The sequence below is a fragment of the Leiobunum rupestre genome, chromosome 4, assembly GCF_980474605.1.
Source record: "Leiobunum rupestre chromosome 4, qqLeiRupe1.1.hap1, whole genome shotgun sequence".
Lineage (NCBI taxonomy): Eukaryota > Metazoa > Arthropoda > Arachnida > Opiliones > Sclerosomatidae > Leiobunum > Leiobunum rupestre.
Window position 1 is genome coordinate 35040236 of NC_143387.1, and position 17967 is coordinate 35058202.

The 17967-nt window shown below is 41.6% G+C and overlaps 2 protein-coding genes across 2 annotated transcripts; both read right to left on the reverse strand.

The window, feature by feature from the left end:
• Window positions 1–507: 507 nt before the first annotated feature.
• Window positions 508–3309, reverse strand: gudu (Armadillo repeat-containing protein gudu). Its single transcript, XM_090172375.1, has 10 exons — window positions 3139–3309; window positions 2926–3072; window positions 2544–2753; window positions 2219–2467; window positions 2043–2153; window positions 1756–1980; window positions 1393–1574; window positions 1035–1338; window positions 726–947; window positions 508–660 (listed from the first exon to the last, which is right to left on the reverse strand). Exons 1-10 carry the CDS (start codon window positions 3253–3255, stop codon window positions 538–540), a joined length of 1890 nt encoding a protein of 629 aa, XP_090028501.1. The 5' UTR covers window positions 3256–3309; the 3' UTR covers window positions 508–537.
• A 689-nt stretch (window positions 3310–3998) lies between these two features.
• On the reverse strand, window positions 3999–14431 carry Hr38 (Hormone receptor-like in 38). The gene is made up of 9 exons (XM_090172152.1): window positions 14362–14431; window positions 8835–9100; window positions 7630–8187; window positions 6879–7493; window positions 6681–6810; window positions 6458–6618; window positions 6175–6380; window positions 5920–6098; window positions 3999–5789 (listed from the first exon to the last, which is right to left on the reverse strand). The coding sequence occupies exons 2-9, from the start codon at window positions 8856–8858 to the stop codon at window positions 5533–5535; spliced, it is 2130 nt and encodes a 709-aa protein (XP_090028278.1). The 5' UTR covers window positions 8859–9100; window positions 14362–14431; the 3' UTR covers window positions 3999–5532.
• Between the last annotated feature and the right edge of the window lie 3536 nt (window positions 14432–17967).

Sequence of the window (17967 nt, forward strand, 5' to 3'; positions counted from 1 at the left end):
CCACTACCCAGGCCGAATTAAAGATATCCAAATACTCGGGTAAGGATGATCACTATATCCGTGGCACTTAGGTGTGGCTTTGATTGACGCCATAGGACATATAATCCAGGAAATAAATGGTGAGTCGCGTCCTGTTGACTATTTTGTACAACAACGAAGAAATACGGCCTCCATTTGAGCACTTTTCACTAATTGCTTTGTAAACGTATCGCTTATCTTGCTATAAAGATTTAATACTAGAAAATGCTTGTGGCCCCTACTGCTTGAATATAACCTTAAACGCGTTCTTTAGTAAGATCCCAACAATTTTAAGAACATATATATCAGTGTTATAAATTAGGTAAGTTAGCAGTCACCACAAGCAAGAGATTACGAATTGCCAAGTTCTTACGTATGTAATTTCTTGTTGTTAACTAATTAATTCTTTTAATTTTCAGAGCCTCGAAAATATAAGTACTTATTGCCAAATCCCACAAAGTTTAAGCGTGATTTTCTATGAATTGCCACTACAGTATAATTTAAAAATGTGTAACTCTTTTATTTTTTACAAAGGTTACCCTTGTTTATATTGGAAATCGCTTGATGTCTAATTTGACGGAGGCATTCCACCGCCGCTTCTTGAGTCTTATCATCGGGAAAGCCGACACTTTTGACCAGCAACTACAAAACAATAAAGACATTTTTTAGATCGTTTTTCAAAAAGCGCGAGTTTGTAGACTCCTTACTGGAACGGCGTGGTATTTCCTCATTAACTTGCAATTAGCGCTGCTTATGGACAGATGCTTCAGCGCGTATATTGCTTCTCGTACTGTCTCTTTCTCCGTCGATTTTAAATACTTGACCAATGGACGAATTACGCCTTTCTGTCCAAAAAGGTCGGAATTTATACTTGTTCTACTACAACTACCAATTGCCCTTGCAATTTGCGCTTGAAATCTCGGTTCTCTCTGAAAATAAGAGAAACACTTTTAAGTTCAGGATTAATGCATTTCGAATTTTCCCCCGAATTTGTAAGAAATTAATTTTTTATTTACCACTTTGGCAAGTTTGGCAAGAATTTGTACCACACCGTGATCAGTGAGAGTCCCCAAACATTCTTCGTCTTGGCTAACTACCGACAAGAGGGCGCATATAGATGATCGCACTTCGGCGTGAGGTGAGCTGAGAGCGTCCACCAGTATTTCCAAGCCTCCCACGAAAGACGTCATTTTACCAGGGGTCAACTTTGTGTTCTGAAGGCAAATGAATAACGCCCAAGCGGTGTTGGCTTGAACATCCGGATCGGGGCTCTTTAGTTGCGACCACAGCAAGCGTACAGTATCCAGATCCTGTAACATACTACCATAGGCATTTGTATGTAGAATTGATAATACCCCGTAAATAAGATTTTACCTCATACTTATCGGATCTTTGGCGCAGGAGCAGATTGTCCGGGCTATATTTACCAATAATAGATTATTTAGGCTCTTTAGTAACCTTACTATCAATGGTATTCCACCACATCGACGCAACGTAACCCGTCCATTCGGGTCCTCGGCACAAAAACTGAGAGTCCCCACTACGTGAACTTGCACCTAAAGCCTTATTCGCGTTAGTTAAGTCGTTAAGATAATTAAAACTAGTTTTCACAAAGGGAAACCACCGCTAAGGTCAGCATCGGTGCCCAAAAGTATTAGTGCAGATATTTGGTCTTAACGTTCACCGTCGTGGCGTTTTTGCCTTAGTGAAAACCAGCCTTTAGTTTGGAAAGCGTACCCGTTCCTCTTGATCTACGAGAAGCTTAACCAGATGCTCCACGGCGTTCAATTTCAATAGACGTTCGACGTTACAAGTGCTTTGCGAACACGTCCACATTGCTCCCGTAACCGCCGCCATTAGATCATAGTTGCTGTACAGATTCGGTTTCGATGTTAAACGGGCTAATGAAGAGAAACTGCCCAGACTACCAATTAGTTCCCTCGTTTCCAAGTCTTGGCCACACTGCGCGCGTTAAAAATGATAAATTCTCGTGACCGAAAGACGTCAAAGATGGTAATTTGTACTTTGAATAACGTCGCTGCGCAGAGTTTTTGTATGTCTACGTTGTTTCTGGTGAGGTGTTGGCAGACGTCAACTATAATTCCATCTTTGCGATAGTGATATCGGTAGTAAACCTGCGATAATGTATGGAAATCGTCTTGGTATTTTCCTAAATGATATTATACCTATCATCAATTACCTCGCTGGCGCATTGTTGGGTCAGGCCAAGTACCGGCATTAGAATTTTTTCGTGTGACGTTTTCAGTAATTTGACTAGTAAACCTATGATTCCCAGTTGTTTCAACGCCTTTCTAATCCTGGCACTGTGGCTGAGGCTCCATAGGGCCATCGCGCCACATCGAACGCCTTCGGAAATTTTCTCATCTTCAGGGCTCCACCTTGCTTCTGGACGACTTAGTATGTGGTCGGGTACGACCAACAGGTTTATCTGTTGAAGTTTACTTTTGACTGCTATACATCATTTGTTAAATATCGAAACTTAGGAATTAAAATTTGATCCTTACGAAGGTGACTACTCCACCCAGATGTAACACCGTTTTACGGGCTCTTTTGGTTTGCGTGATATGGGACATGGCTTCCGCCGCCATACTCCTCAGCTCGATTTCATCCTCGGACATTAGACGCATCACCGACTGCACTCCTTTTAATTTGACCAGGTTGTTACAGGTTGTCTTGTTTTGGGCTATTTGTTGAATCACCTTCAAAGAACTCAGCTAAAAATAGAAAAAAAAACCTAGTTTAGCATTAGCCACGGCAAGCGGTTCTCCAGGTTGGCGTCTCATGATCGAAGATTGTACAATCTAAACTCCGCATACACCACGCTTCTCTCTACTGGAGAATATATCTGAATCTAGTCGCTATTGGGTGTGATAATTGGGATCTCACCTGGCATTTTATAATATTCGAGTCTAAGATATTAAGGAGAAGTTCCAGTCCATTGGCCTCAACGACGGCGGCGTTGCAAATGTCGCTTTTCAGATCGCAATCGAGCATTGAGTTCAAGGAAATGGAGGTGGCCGTCGCATCTCCGTACTGAAATATATTTTCAACTTCATAAATAGTGGCTAACTTAGCGGTATATAAGCTGCTCTCTATAACCTTAGCGAAATTCAGTAATTTCGTAATTTGCCAATAATCCGGTGGTAGTTCAATTTCATTCGGTAAGGGAGCGAACACCTCCTCTTCTTCTTCGGTACTTTCATCCTCGCTAACCATCTCTAGTTAAGAAAAACAAAAATGGAAACGAACAAATGTACCTTTTGAAGCGGCGTGGATAGGTTCTTCGAATGGGAAGCCTTTTGGTTGCTATGGCGGGTAATGCCAAACAAACACGACGCTTGGCTTAGTCATGGACAAACTACCCTAAGTACAAGGACTTGTTACTGGAGCGAGTTCCTTTTTAATATTTTCATCTCCACGAGTCTACATGGCTGTGACGAATTCTATATCGCGCTACCTAGCGGTGCCAAGATAGATACGGCGTATGTTAAATATAAACCATAAGCCTTTTCAATAATCATTCGACGAATTTTTAAAATATTTTGAATTAAAAATGTTACGAATACTTAAAAGCTCTCACTCAAAAATGTTAAACGGTAATAAATTCCCCTTTAACTATTTATGTTTTAAAAATGTATGAAAATAACTACAAACTTGGCTCAGTCGGCTGTAATTTTTATTGACGTCACCGGATGGCGACGGTAAAAATTAAGCATCGTACATATAGCCTAATAAACAAATAAATTGAATTTAGCTTTAGTAGTTATAATTAAAATTAATTAAGCATAAAATATTTAAAGTTTTAATAGTTACATAGCAGCATCTTGCGCGTGATACGAACCCAAATTTCAAAAGTTAATACGACGAGAAAGTAATAGTTAGTAGAATTAAGCTGGTCTGTTCGGCTACGTTCGGCGAATAAAATTCAAGAAAGTAATAAGACGAGTCGGAACTCTTAATTCAACAGATAACAGTATTTATTCTTATTTACAAACAACAAAATTAAAATATAAAAAACAAATGTCTTTAACACGCTTTGATAAACTAAGTAGCAGACTCTCGACATTTAAAACTTGAACAATCTTTATCTCTTGTAAATTAATTAACAACAAAAATTAAACAGTTGATATATTTTGGAAGGATTGGGTAATCGACTCTGCAACTTACGGTTTTTATTGTAGTTTAAAATCATAAACATTTAAAAGTTCAACTTGAAAAATTTCACAATAGCACACACACACTTTTTGTCAAACACATTTTTTAAATATATTTCGTGTGAAGGTGCGTTTTTTTCCAACAAGTTGGTGCAATTGACCTCATACGTTTGTTTGGTAATATTGTAACACCTTTTGTACGTTTAAAATTTTTAAATTCATCAACGAGTTTTCTTTAACATTTAAAATAGGTCTATTACCCGCGTATTTTGACTAGGGTTTTTATTTTATTTTGCAGACACACGAGGGAAATATAAAATTTGGCAAACGTGCTAAAGTAAATTAATGAAAATGTTATTTTTAGGGTTGGTTTTACTTCGCGCAATGAATAAAAATTTGATGGTTATCGAAACCACGTGTTGTGCCATTTGGAAAAATGAAATGTAAATTTTCCGCCATACGATTCGATATATGGCAGTGGATCACTAGCTTCTATATTACCTTTTATAAATCTCCTACAGTTCACTTTATATACACTTATTATTTTATAAATAAACCTCTCTAATCCCTCAAATTAACCAGGAGCCTAGTGTATATAAGCGTTTTTTTTTACAGAATCCGTAAATACCTGCACTATAAACCTTGGAATATTGTATATTCTTACCGAACGAAGAGGCTACTCGGCCCAATATAATTACATTCTCTTTTCAATCATTTTGTTTTATACATTCAAATAGCTATATCGCAATATATATCTCACTTTTTAAATCCAAAATAGATCTAATCTATGTGTCGGAGTTTTTGTACTTGTTTATATATATATATGTTTTCTATCCTTTTTCCAAAATCCCAAAATGTTTTTTTTAGTTCATGTTTTTACCCTTTTTTTCCGTTAGATGGCGTATAGTTCAAGCGCCATTTTATTGAAACTTAAAATATTGCACGCATTTTACGTTGTGACTTGAGAAACGTTAACAGCCTTTTCTTCTAGTTATGTTCTAACGCGTCTAACAAATACTGTACTTCGAGAAGAGCGTATAGCGCGCGTAACGAGTCCGAAGCGTTGATTGTCAATCCTTTTTATTTCTTTCGTAAAACTAGCGATTTTCAGAACCACTAGGCCTGGCCAAAATATTCCTTTGCTGGACGCGCTGATGCGAAATCCAGTCTTTCGGGTGATTTTATTTTTATTTTCACCCTCGACCTTTTTTGACCCATGACTTGACCTTGGTAGAAGACTCGGCGCAGTCTAATACTAGTCTATCGGTGACCCTACGACGTATAAGATCACCGGGAGTCGAGAAACATTGAACACAGTAGGTGACAGGGTTTACGCGCTTCAGAAAGGTAGGCTGGTCGAGAACATGTTCTCTATGGCCGCGGGAGCCGGAACCAGGTCTTCCAGTTTCAAGTAGAAAATCCTCTGTAGCCCGTGCATACTCAGGGACCTCAAATCGGGCAACTTGGCCAGGATCTTGGAGAAATAGTGAGGTTTCTTTTGAGCCTCGCTGTTGTAAGTGACATGATCCCGAAGTGAAGCGATGATTTTCATCTGCAGCTGTTCGACCTTTTGCGGTTCCTTAAGGCCGTGCCTTTCTGTTAAGAGAAAAAATGGGCATTTGTAGTGTTTTTTTAATTACTCCCTCTTTAGCCAATCGCTAACGCGTCGTTTTTAAAGATCGCGCCAATGAAGGCCGAAATGGAGGTTTAATTCTTTTAAACTTACCACTAACTAAAGACAAGGCACAGAGACACGCGAACGCGGATATGTCAATTTCCATGGCGTGGACAGATTTGGAGAACTGGAGGATAGGGGACATCCATTCGCCAAACGTTTTGAAGCATTGGTTCCTGTGTAATACTTGTCCATTGCAGAAAGTGAACTGGTCATCACTGGGTTTAATTCTGAGAGAAAAAAGCCTTAATATAAATGGCGAATTCGTTTACTTCGAGCATTTATAATTGCAAAGCAATATTTTACCTATAAGCCAACCTCAGTGCGAAAAGCTCCAACGATGCGGATTGAAAGAGCAGGTTTTGGTCGTTTTTATCCAGGTCCGCGAAACCGGGAATTTTATCGGCAAACGTCTTGATAACCTCGATGGACGTAGTGAGGAGGTGATAAAATTGTCTGACTTTCTCGGCGTCCAGTTCGGGACTTTCTTGGGGTACCACTTTGTCGTCGTACTATGGGCGTAATTAGATCATTATTATAATTGTAAGACGTACTTGTGATATTTAAAAATATTGACTGAAATATTTACCATGGAGTAGTCCAACGTAGCTATGTCTGGTGTGGTGTCGACGTGAGCTCGAACTAGGGCAGTGATTAGACTAACCGGGGGTGATGGTGGCGGTTCTTGAGGTGATTTTGGTTTTGAAGGAAGGCGACCGCGTCGACCTTTAAGACTATCCGTACGAACCACTGTAAGCGAACGTGGAAATGTTAATTTCATTTAATTTAAACTTCGGAATGATTCTGCTTACCTTCTTTCACCATGCCAACAGCCAAGCATTTTTGAAACCTGCAAAACTGGCAGCGATTCCTCCTCCTTTTGTCAACAGGGCATTCTTTATTGCCCAGACAAACGTATTTTGCTCCTTTTTGAACCGTTCTCTGTACGAGACAAACGGGCCTAGTTAGACTCGGTTTCATCCATCAATTAGTTAATTTTACGTATTTACCTTAAAGAAACCCTTGCATCCTTCGCAAGTGCGTACGCCGTAATGCTGACAAGCCGCGTTATCACCGCAAACGGCGCACAACTGGCTGGCTGGTTGACTGGTGTCGGCTCCTGGAGATAACCTGCTACTGGTAGACGGCGCTGTGGGCGTTGTCGGAGTGGTTGGCGTTTGCATGCGGACACTGCCTTCGGAAGAGGACACGGGACTAGATACGCTTAGTGAAGGTCGTCGCGAGGAGCCTTTAGAAGAGCCGGGGCTGGACAGCGGAGGAGAGCCCTCGTGAGGGTAGCCCGGGCACGTTGATGACGCGGTTGGGGTCGATGGTAAACTATAGCTGCTTTCCGACATGGCCGAAACGTGGATGGCTTCGCTGAAGGGCGGTGCCAGAGTCGGAGCCGTGGTCTGGGCGGGATATGACGGTACGTGAGGAGGCGGAGTTTGCTGATGGATGAAACTTCCCAGTTGGTGGAAAGTACTTTTGCTGGTACTGGCGAAAGACGGCGTTGGGTATGGCAAAGATGATGATTGGTGTGTTCTTCGAGATGAGGCGGCCTTTTGAGTCAATTCTGTCGGTGAAGGAACGTAGGCGGATGCCGCTAATTCGGGGCTTTCCATCTAAAACATTTATTATCATTAGTATATATTTTCGGAAAGATAAGCGGTTTGTTTTCGTTGAGTTCAGTTTAAACTTAAGAATTTCAAATTTTGAACTACTCTACGAGTTTATATCTATTATTATGATCTGGTATACCTTGTAGTATTCAGACGGTGCCATGGTGACCGGGTGACTTCTTTCGAAGGAAAGTTCTCCAGTGTCGGCTCCAACTTGATCAAACTGTCCCAACTCGTGTATATCCCCGAACGATTCGTCCTCCTGCTGGGGCCTCAATTCTTCCAGTTTGAAGGAGAAAATTCCGGTGTGGGTGACGTCTCGCCTGTACCTGGGCGAGTAGGTCTCTTGGAAACTGGGCAGCGCCGGTGAGACGCTGGTCGAAGGCGATTTCATCTCTTCGGCGGTCGACGAGACGGGCGTGGCCTCGCCGCCACCTCGTCCCGGAAAATCCGATGGTGGTTGGTACATCTCCAAATTGAGTTGGGGCGGTATGTGATGATGATGGTGAGAAGAGGTACTCGGGAAAAGTTCCGATCCTGGAGTCAGGTAGGCCGCTGTCTCCACGTCCCCGAAGTCCAAAGGCGGGAACTTGTATTCTTCGGCCGTGGCGACTGCGGAAGCGGCCAGACAATCCGGGTCTTCGACGAATGGGTTGCTGAAGTCCAGTAAAGAACTCGCTGAACAGAACGGTACCGTCTGCGTGAAGGAAGACATGCTTTTTAGACCAAACTCAAAGTTACCGACCCTGGCGCGCCGGGAGTCCGACTCTGATCGCCTCAGCACCATTTTCTCAGCGGCCGGGGCGGCTAACGCTTTTCCCTTAGTCATTAGGGTTAGTGCTGGCGCATATTTTCGACTTCTAAATATGAAACCCAATCAATTTCGTCCTCTTTCCGCGTCAACTTCTTATACCTCGCTAAAATAACGAAGGTTGCTGGCGGAAATCAAACTGTCTTTGGAGAATTGGAGAGCCGGCTGAGGCTACGGCCCACGGTTCGTTTTCCGCTCGCTCATCCAGGTCGAGATTGAGCTTAGGCGCGATGGCCTCCCCCTCCAAAGCGGCTCTTTATCGAAGGTGTCACTCAATGTAATAAGGTTAGATAAATTCCTGGCCTATCTTATTGATATCGAGGCCTCCGCCTCCCCTCCCCCCGCTGCCAGAATAAAATATAAGTGAATAGATTTCGTTATTTTTCTCTCGTGGATAAGGTTTAGCGCGGTTTTTACGGCGTTAAAACAAACGAGATTTGTCTTATCAATTTCCGCGCTTTTGCAATTTTGTTAGACGGCTTGGCGCCCGTTCGATGTTTGTATAGGCAATGCCATTAGCGATTGAACCGTACCTGTGGGGACTGCAGAAACAGCATGGCTGATCCAGACGTGGAGGCAAAGGGCGCTATCTGTTCGCTGCTCGAAGACGTCCTGCTGGTCTGTTCGGTGGCCGAGGTCTCTCGGCCAACTGAATCTCTGTCTTGACCGATGAGAGGGAGACTGCGCGCTGTTAGAGTTTGACTTTGACTGGACACTATGACCGGTATTGAGCTCGCAGCGACCACTGCGCTGGACGAAGAGGCGCTGCTGGTAGTGGTCGTGGGATTCAGTTCGGGACCTTTCGAAGAGAAACAAAACGGCGTCGTTAGAAAAGGCGACGTGAAAAATACAATATACAAACAGGCTAAGAAATTAATCGAAATTGTTCGTATCTACGCTATCTATCTCTGGCTATACCGATTGAAGCAGTCGGCGACACCCTCCTAGCTTCCACCGTGCAAATGTGGGCGTGCCAATAATCGCAATTTTCACATTTTTAATCGTGATATAATCTTAATACGGGGCAATAAATAAATAAAGCTAGGTATAATACGAGTGCACTTATTCGCGGTCTATATACATCGTTGATTCACTCATATGACTAGAAACGAAATTATTTTCAATTTATCGCCTTCAGATATTGTTTGAAGAGACCAGGATATTCGATAATGCGCATTATCTCGATCAGAACATTATTTCGGCCTTCGTTTATTTTCAACCTCTTTTTTTCTCGTTCTTCTCGAGAATGTGCTAACGCTGTATCTGAAGTGTCGTTCCGATTAGAAATGCCTTGTAAGGTACTTTACACCCAATACTACAACTAGTGCCTGAGTTTGTCGTTAATATCGTAAAGCTATCAATTTCGTTGTCAGTTTTATCCGTTATTCCGTCGCTAAAAATACAATTTACGCCTTCTAACGGCTTTCGGAAATTTTAAGGAGGTCCCCAAAATTAATATTGCAAAAATTCTCGTAGTATTCGAGATTCCAACTTTCACTCGATGGAACGCCCCTAAAAAGGGCTTTTGGTTTAAGCGCCACCAGTTTTGAAATCCTGGTGACGCCACTGGCACTATGAAAAACCAAAGTAAACATTTCTTTATCAAATACCCAGTCATGATAGTTATCACTGATAAAAAAAAACAATGAACCTATAACAAGACGATGGACGTTATTTTCAAAGATTCAACGAAAATAAACATTTGGAAATTCCGCACGCGGAATATTTTTAAGATATCATGGTCGACGGCAAATCGAATTTCCACTCGTTTATCGCGGTGATTGACTATGGAAAAAATATACGTTAGGCCTAATGCATTTTTTTTGCGTCCGCGGTCGTTGTCCCGTCGTTTTTGCCCTAGTGAAAATCAGCCTTAGTATTAAAGGTCTTAGGGCTTAATGTACGCGTTGAAAAGAGTTGATATACGTTCAACGTACTTCCAGGCCGTATTTAGCGTTCCTAAGCTCTCCAATAAAAGCCCGTTATTAGTGGGACAATAAGTAATATTTCGGCGAATGAGAAGACAAGGATGGGACCCGTACTCGACGTATTAAGGCAACACTTTCTCCGTTTGATCGATACGGGATAAAAATAGAAACTTTTTGTTTTCCCAAATATAGCGGCCAAAGTACGGGTTATAAATAGTATTTAGGAGCCAGTGTCTATCTCTCTCCGGTATAAGCGCGGCGGGGATGACGTACGGAACGTGTCCTTTGCCTCGTCCCCCCCGCCGTGACCGCGACCCTTTCGTCGACGCCAAGCCGGGTCCACCGATCTCCCGTACCTTTTGAGAGATTTCTTTGACGTCACTCTTTCCGGCTGACGTCACGACCCTACGTGCGGATGTGCCGCTCAAATCAATAGCGCTTCCCGCAGCTCCGACATCTACTCTTCGCCTCTACACACCAGCCTTACTATGTTTATATTCTATAAGTGGCCGCTCCTCGGTACGCTACTAATGAGCGAGGTTATTCCTTACGTATACCGGCACGTAGAAACTCGGGATGTGTTCCCGAGTTCGTTCTTAGAATATTTATCTCAAAAGCGTCTTCACGAAGACAGTTTTCGCTCGTTATAGCCTGTTTTGAGAGTGCTACGTTTTCCAAACGCTGATAATTATAATTAATTTCACACAAACGGGCCGTGACTGAGGCTAAATAAAGAATATATGATATTTCCGAGGGATAAATCCTTAATCGAACGCTATTTAAGAATCACTAAGAAAAATTCCAAACACGAAAAGCCTAAACGAATACGTTTTGACGGAAGTAGAATTCTTTCGTCCGAAGAATTATTAAAACCGAATAAAAATGTCGAAGAAGTTGAAATTATCCGAGAGTATCGGGATAAACAAGATTTCCGTCGAAAATCGCGAAACTAAATCAAAGTTTGACAGTTACCCCTTCGCGTTACACCAACCAGTTGCACACGCGCGCTCAGGGTGAAGCTCACCACGATCGTCACGAAGAAATAAGCCTCCAAAAGAGTTAAAGAGAGAGAGTAGTCCTACCTGAAGCGGGTCCCGTGTGTCTCTTTAGGGACGGTACGAGGCCAAGTTCATGTCCGTGGCCCTGATGGTGACTTAATAGCGCGGGGGTACGATACAGTAGAGTAGAGTAGTCAGGGTCTAGGGCGAATGTCGAGTGGGAGCGGCGCGCGTCCAGCCCGATCCGTTTCCACTCTGCGAGTAAAGGCGGCTTCGGGGCCCGTAGGTGCTCGCGATCCGGAGAAGTCGCGCCGCTACCGAGTCGGATCGATGGGCGAATGACGTAAATGCGACGTCAAAGGGAGTCCGACGTCACCGTTCGGATGGGATTCTAGAGGAGGGGTCGCCATGGCAACGGCCACTGAGGAAGCGTCACTTTGGGTGTGACGTTACTAAGACGCCTAGGTCAGCACCTATATACCCCCTCTGTCTTCCCCCGCCTTTCTCTGTATTCCGCCGTCGCCGCCAATAGAAAGAGGAATGCCGAATTTCGAGGGCTTGATCGTCTGGCACACGCTCTCTCTCTCCTCCCTTCTGGGTTTTGGCGAAAAAATAAAAATGAGGTTCGCCTTGCGCGAGAAAAGAGGGTGGCGGCGTTCGCATCCAGATCCGACCGCGACGACACACTTGCCCATTGTTACCACTAAATATACGCTTTTTATATATATTCTATATCGCTTCTTATAATAACCTTTTATTGATAAACTTCTCTTTTTTACTCCGCTATCGTTTAGCTGTAATTTTTTGCCTTCGATGGTTCCAATTTTGACTACTATCCCAGTTTACCCCTCTAAACGTTAGCTTGCCGGTTATACACCAGCGCGAGGCACTTCGAACACTTCTACAGGCGTTTTTAGACCAAAAATAGGTCAAAAGATCAGGAAGTTGTATTTTGATTTATTTTTAAAGAGCACGATGATCTAATTAACAATTTTCATACAAAAATCGTGAGAAAAGTCTAAGTATAAATTTCGCCTCCTGTAGAATATTATTTTTAGCGCCTCAGTCGTGGTGAGAATTATCCATTACAAAGTACGAATTGAAAATTAATGTTGAAATAGCCAATCACCCTGCGATGGTGGAGAAGCATTTTACGCGTTCGAAAAATACCACATCGTAATTATTTCTATTTGGTATTACACGCGACATATGACACGAAATAAAGTCGATGTTTTCGATCTTTTATAAAAGTTCCTCTTGTAACACGATTTTAACGTTGTAAAGAGAATTAACAAGCATTTTCGCAACGCCTATACGCCGATAAACAGACCTTATATTTCCATCCAAAAACACTTGTAAATACAGCGTTTACGTAAACCGATTACGAAATAAGGTCTTTCCGCAATTGGAATACACCATTTTCGCACGAATTTAAATAAATGTGTTTAACTTTACGGCGAGGATTACATAACGCTTCCATTAGAAAAAATGAACCGAACACGGATTCTATGGTAGATGCGAACTCGTCTCTCTTTGGTCCGGGGGTGTGGCCCCTTTATCAACACTACATTACGTGACTGCAATATGGGCCAAGTTCGGGCGAAGTTTCATCTTCAATTTGGGCACGCCATATGTCCACGCGCTAATGACCAGCTAACACGCGAAAAACGCCTCTGCCTTGTCTTATTTCGGGATACTTGACCGACAGTCGCTCTACGTACCTTTACGTTCTTTCTACGGAAAGAGAAAACCTCGAATACTTTACCCCTTCTACCGTATAACCCCGTTACTTTATTTTGGGGAAGGGGGCGGATCATTTTGGAAAGGAATGTTTAAAAATTAACCCGAATATATTGCCAAACCAACGAATATCTTTTCCCGAAATGAATAAGTCATACACTATATAAACTTCTAATTCCCAAATTACCCGTTGGTTCATCGTATTTCAGGCTATTTATTTTTATTAGTTTTTTTCGGGAGTTTCGAACGTATTTTTGTCCCGTAGCGGTACATTATTTGACTTAATGGGAACTGAACGAGACTATCGATTTCTGGCAAGGATAAACGTACAAATGCTACCGCTACCATCCGCCCGTCTTGTCCGAGGAGTTACGTCACGGACCTGCGCGTTCACGTTGTTAGGCCAACTGATATCTTATTTATATTATCGTCGATACATTTAACGGATCATAAAGATTCTACTTTATTCGAGTGACCAAAAATTAAGTCTATTTTTTTAAACATTTTGGGCCAATTACATAAATTAGTTTAATCCCGTAACACAAAATAATGTATTTAGAATTATGAACGAATAATCGAAGGGGGCTCACCATATCGCGTTATGATATTTGAACGGAATTCTTTAAAAGTATGGTATCGTTAAAAATATCACTTTTACAATACCGTATGATCATTTCGCGCCTCATGGGTCAAGAGACGATAAACATCAATGAAATCCTCGGTTTATAGTTTTGCCAATTCTAAGGACCAACGACCAATACTACCGACTTATCAACCAAATTTAACATTTGTCTCATTTCCGCGAGAAAATGTTAACGATTGCTAAAGTCATAAAAACTTATATAGTTTGACAAACTAAGTTTAAAATCATTCACCGTACCACTTTCTAATTCTAAAGAAAAGCGTTATTTAATTGGGAACGATAGAAATAAACATTTTCAAATAATTTTAAATAATTGAAGAGATTTAACGCGATTGAACCCGGCGAAAATGCGCAAAGAACCTAACAAAACACGTGGTACGCGCTTGACCGAAAACGGTTTCGTCACCACGACAACGCGAAACACCGAGAAAAGTATCAACACTCGAAAGACAAATACGAGACATCGAGATAGAAACCTTCAGCAAAAACATTTGGCGAAGACAACCCGTGACACACGATCATTCGGACGAAGGGATCAAGCAACATACCTTCTAATTATTTCTGCCAATTTCGAGAGGGTAAAATCCAAAAGCAAAATAAAGGGTAATCCATTCTCATATCCGCTCTGTCAGTTTAGTTTCTCGAGAACAACACGAGACGAAACGGTTCGTCCGAGTCAATAATATTATCCAAATGTTCGTGGTAGAGTGAAAGCGGTAACTAGTAATTAACGAGTAATAGTTAATCCAACCTGGGTGCTGGCAGCTTTCGAAGCCGCCTCCGTCGGGAGCCTGATTTGCGAATCTTCCGTTCTCTCTCGTTTCCCGCTTCTCAGTGAACGGCGTACGGCGCCGGAATCCAGTTATTATACTTCGACGTAGCGGTAGTTACGGAGAATCTCGGGAAATACAGCGGATGGGCCTTCGTGACGTCAGCCGCTTAGCTAGAGGTAGACGACGTCACGGGGCAGGGAAGGCCTCCGGATCCAATCGAACGAGCCAATCCGTGACGTCACGTCCAGCTGATGCCTGCTCGCGAGCCGCCTGTGTCTACAGCCGCGTCGCGTCCCATTGATTTCCCTCCCCCCCCGCGCTTTTGTCTCTCTCTCTCTATTTTCGCGTCCTTTCAGTGTTATTAGGCGCGCTTTCGGCCGCCGTCTCGGCCGCCTGATTCGGAAGGTGTTGTACGAACGAGATTTTAATTTCTTATAAAGTTGTGGGTGTTTCGTGGAAACATATTCGCCAATGGCGTCTCTTCGAGAGGCCGGGGAAATACGTGATTATAAATTCAAAAGTGGTAGTAATCTGTCGTCGGCGGGAGGATGATTTGACGACGGCGAGTTCGCTGGGAACTTTCGGGGGAAACTCGCCGCGTTTTTATTTCGAGAGCGTAGCGTTACTATCTTTCTCGCTAGACGCTCCGTAACTATTCGGTCATTTTGGTTTTACCTGTTCGCTTCCTCGTCCAACGACGTAGTTTGACGTAATCCATTGTGTTGTAACTTCGTAGTAAACGCAATTAGTAAATATTGTAGTAGAATAATTCCTACATCCGCGTAGGATCTAATTGGAGGAGGTACAATCGGACCAGTGGCGTAGCCAGAAATTCCTCAAGGGGGGGGGGGGTTAAGTATGTGAATGTTAAGAGGGGGGTCGAGAAGGGGTGGAAATTTAGTACAGTCAAAGGTAGACCCGAGGGGGGGTTTGGACACGGAAACCCCCCTTGTCTACGCCACTGAATCGGACTTACTCTTCGCGACAAAGCTACCGTTCAATCAGCGCGTTACTTTAAATATCGATGATTTAAATCGTACGATGCGAAAATACCCAAACAAAAAACTGGTAATAAAATTAATTTTAGGTTCCGTTATCGATACCATCAAAGGAAAGAGTCATTAAAGTTTTTAAATTAATTAAAATATGATTAGGCTCGAATAAATTGATTCTTTGAATATAAAATTGTCAATGTTGTTTTAATAAGGTAATACCAAAAGTAACATAAGACCCAAAAGTGTGTCAGATGTACCTTCGCGCCTATTAAAATTTCTAAGGAGACCTAGTCACACTATAGACTACATAACCTACTAGTTGGAATAGTACTAGCAACTTTATATTTAGTCTATGGTCTGGCGCGATTTTTTTTCTTCGATTTACTCGCCCGTAGACATACGTTCTAAAATGCCTCACTCGGCGGCGATGGAGTACCTCGATTTTGATGACGTATTTTCCGACCCCCCTTCGTTTCCCTTTTTTACTTTGCGACAAACTCTCATTAACTACTATACCGTTGTGACACCCTTTTGGGTCTTATGCTACTTTTGGTAATACCTAAAGACGCCACCAATAAATGAACGGAAGTCTATTTATAAATTAATAATTGTATTTATTATTAATTTCGATACTTAAACCAACTCATACAGACTATATTGAGGGTAATATTTGTTATTAATGACAAGGTTATAATCCTTATCCAATCACTTTCGTCATAATGATACCAAATAACTTAATCACTAAAAATAAAAAAATTCCAAATATTTTTCATCAATATAAACACGCCTATCGATACGCGTAAATATTATCATAATATTGATTCTTTATAAAAAAAAAATTAACGAGTCATGTTTTGATAAAATCGATTTAACGATTTGATGAATTTCTTTTTAGGGAAATTCTCGTGTTTTTTTCGTAGATAAAACTTGGGAAAGGGGTGGGTGGATGTCGAGAGTGTCTGGGGTTTTTCACAAGGTAACACGCACTCCTCTGGCTCGTAATAATAACAGATCGGGCCGTGCCAAGAACCTGTCTCGATTCTCGAAATCACGCGCCCTCCCCTTCGCTGCCAGCGCCGAAATTCTCGCGGCGCCTCGAACACTCGCCGGCTGCCGTTGCTGGAGGCTGCGAACCGGGGGTCCCGGATTGCGGAGGGAGGGCCACAGTCCCGAATTAAATCTCTTCACGTAATCCAGAACGTTACTGACTTGGATTTCCGCTCCGCCACTAGATTAGGCCCGATAATTTCACGCTATGTCAAAATAATGTCCCCTTCCTCTTCATCTTGATTGAACGCTTCTTCAAACAAACTACGCTCTGTTTTCCGGATGGACCACCGAATTCGACGTTCTCCTTTTACCTCATTATCATTTATCATTAAGCGATTTGATTAGTCTCAGTTTATTTCATAAGCGCTTCACGGTTACCGAACCTATCAAATTGATCTAAGAATGACTGCGTTTCAATAACGGTAATCAGAGGCGTAGCCAGGGGGGGGGAATCTGGAGCCCGTGATCTCCATCGAAACGTATGGCTGTATGTACAATTGGTTTTTTTGTTTGGTCCCCCCCCCCCTGAACCTAAATCCTGGCTACGCTATAGAAGGTAATATTACATTTTTATTACTTATACCATAAGCTTATAAATTGCTCAATAGATTTGTCACTTTGAGGAATATTTTACTGAGAGCTAGTAACTGAGTGACGTCATCACAAGAAGAAAATCTCCCCCTAGCGAGGTGCTAACAAAGGCTATGTGTGTAATGCAGTCTGTCTTGTGAATAACTCTCGGTAAAACTTTTGCATCTGAAGAATAGCAAGTGTCACACTTATGATACAATGTTATACACTTATGGTATTACGTATCATATGGTATCGCCATGAACATAATGAATCAAACAATTCCCACATTTTCATTTGATATATAGTGTTAAAATAAAAATGGCATTCAACAATTATTATCCTTTTGAATGAGCGAAGTTTAAATAACTAACTTTTAAGGGTACAAAATCAGTAATTTGTTTGATTTAAATCATATTTTTTATTTTAATATTTTTTAATTGAGGTGATTATTAAACAGTGTAAGCGCCTTTTTGGGCCAATTGACGAATATTTTACGTGCAGCGGTAAACTAAAATTTAAATTAATCTTAATTATAATTATTTACTACTTGTAATTTAATTTACCTAGAATTTCTATTGGAAAACTCGCAATTTTTATACATTTTCCAAAATACTTTGAAGCGTAAATGGCGATTTAAATCAATGATTTTTAAAAATAAAATGTTTTGGTTTAAATCACTGATTTAAATCAGACAAGACAACCCTAGTTAGTAGATATTACGCTAATTAACTCAATTAAATAACTTATTAATTGAAGTTTTTTATTTTTATTTTTTTTAATTAAATAATAATCCTACTAAAGAATATTCTGATATAAAATCTCTTCCGAAACACTAAAGTGTGGTTTTTCCATTCGCTAAATCAAAACGTGTATTACGCGTAAACATGTGTTGCGAGTAAGTGATGACTAAAACGTTGTCGTAAAGTGCCGCATCACGCTCGCTTTTCGTGTAGTTTACGCAATATT

Excerpts from the sequence above, each read along its gene's own strand:
- gudu (XM_090172375.1), bottom strand. The coding sequence starts at position 3,255 with ATGGTTAGCGAGGATGAAAGTACCGAAGAAGAAGAGGAGGTGTTCGCT. Across the intron at positions 1,575-1,755 it reads TCGTAGATCAAGAGGAACGG|GTGCAAGTTCACGTAGTGGG; the intron begins GTACGCTTTCCA and ends ATAAGGCTTTAG. Across the intron at positions 661-725 it reads GGAAATACCACGCCGTTCCA|TTGCTGGTCAAAAGTGTCGG; the intron begins GTAAGGAGTCTA and ends ATTGTTTTGTAG.
- Hr38 (XM_090172152.1), bottom strand. The coding sequence starts at position 8,858 with ATGCTGTTTCTGCAGTCCCCACAG. Across the intron at positions 7,494-7,629 it reads CACCGTCTGAATACTACAAG|ATGGAAAGCCCCGAATTAGC; the intron begins GTATACCAGATC and ends TAAATGTTTTAG. Across the intron at positions 6,619-6,680 it reads TGTTGGCATGGTGAAAGAAG|TGGTTCGTACGGATAGTCTT; the intron begins GTAAGCAGAATC and ends GTTCGCTTACAG.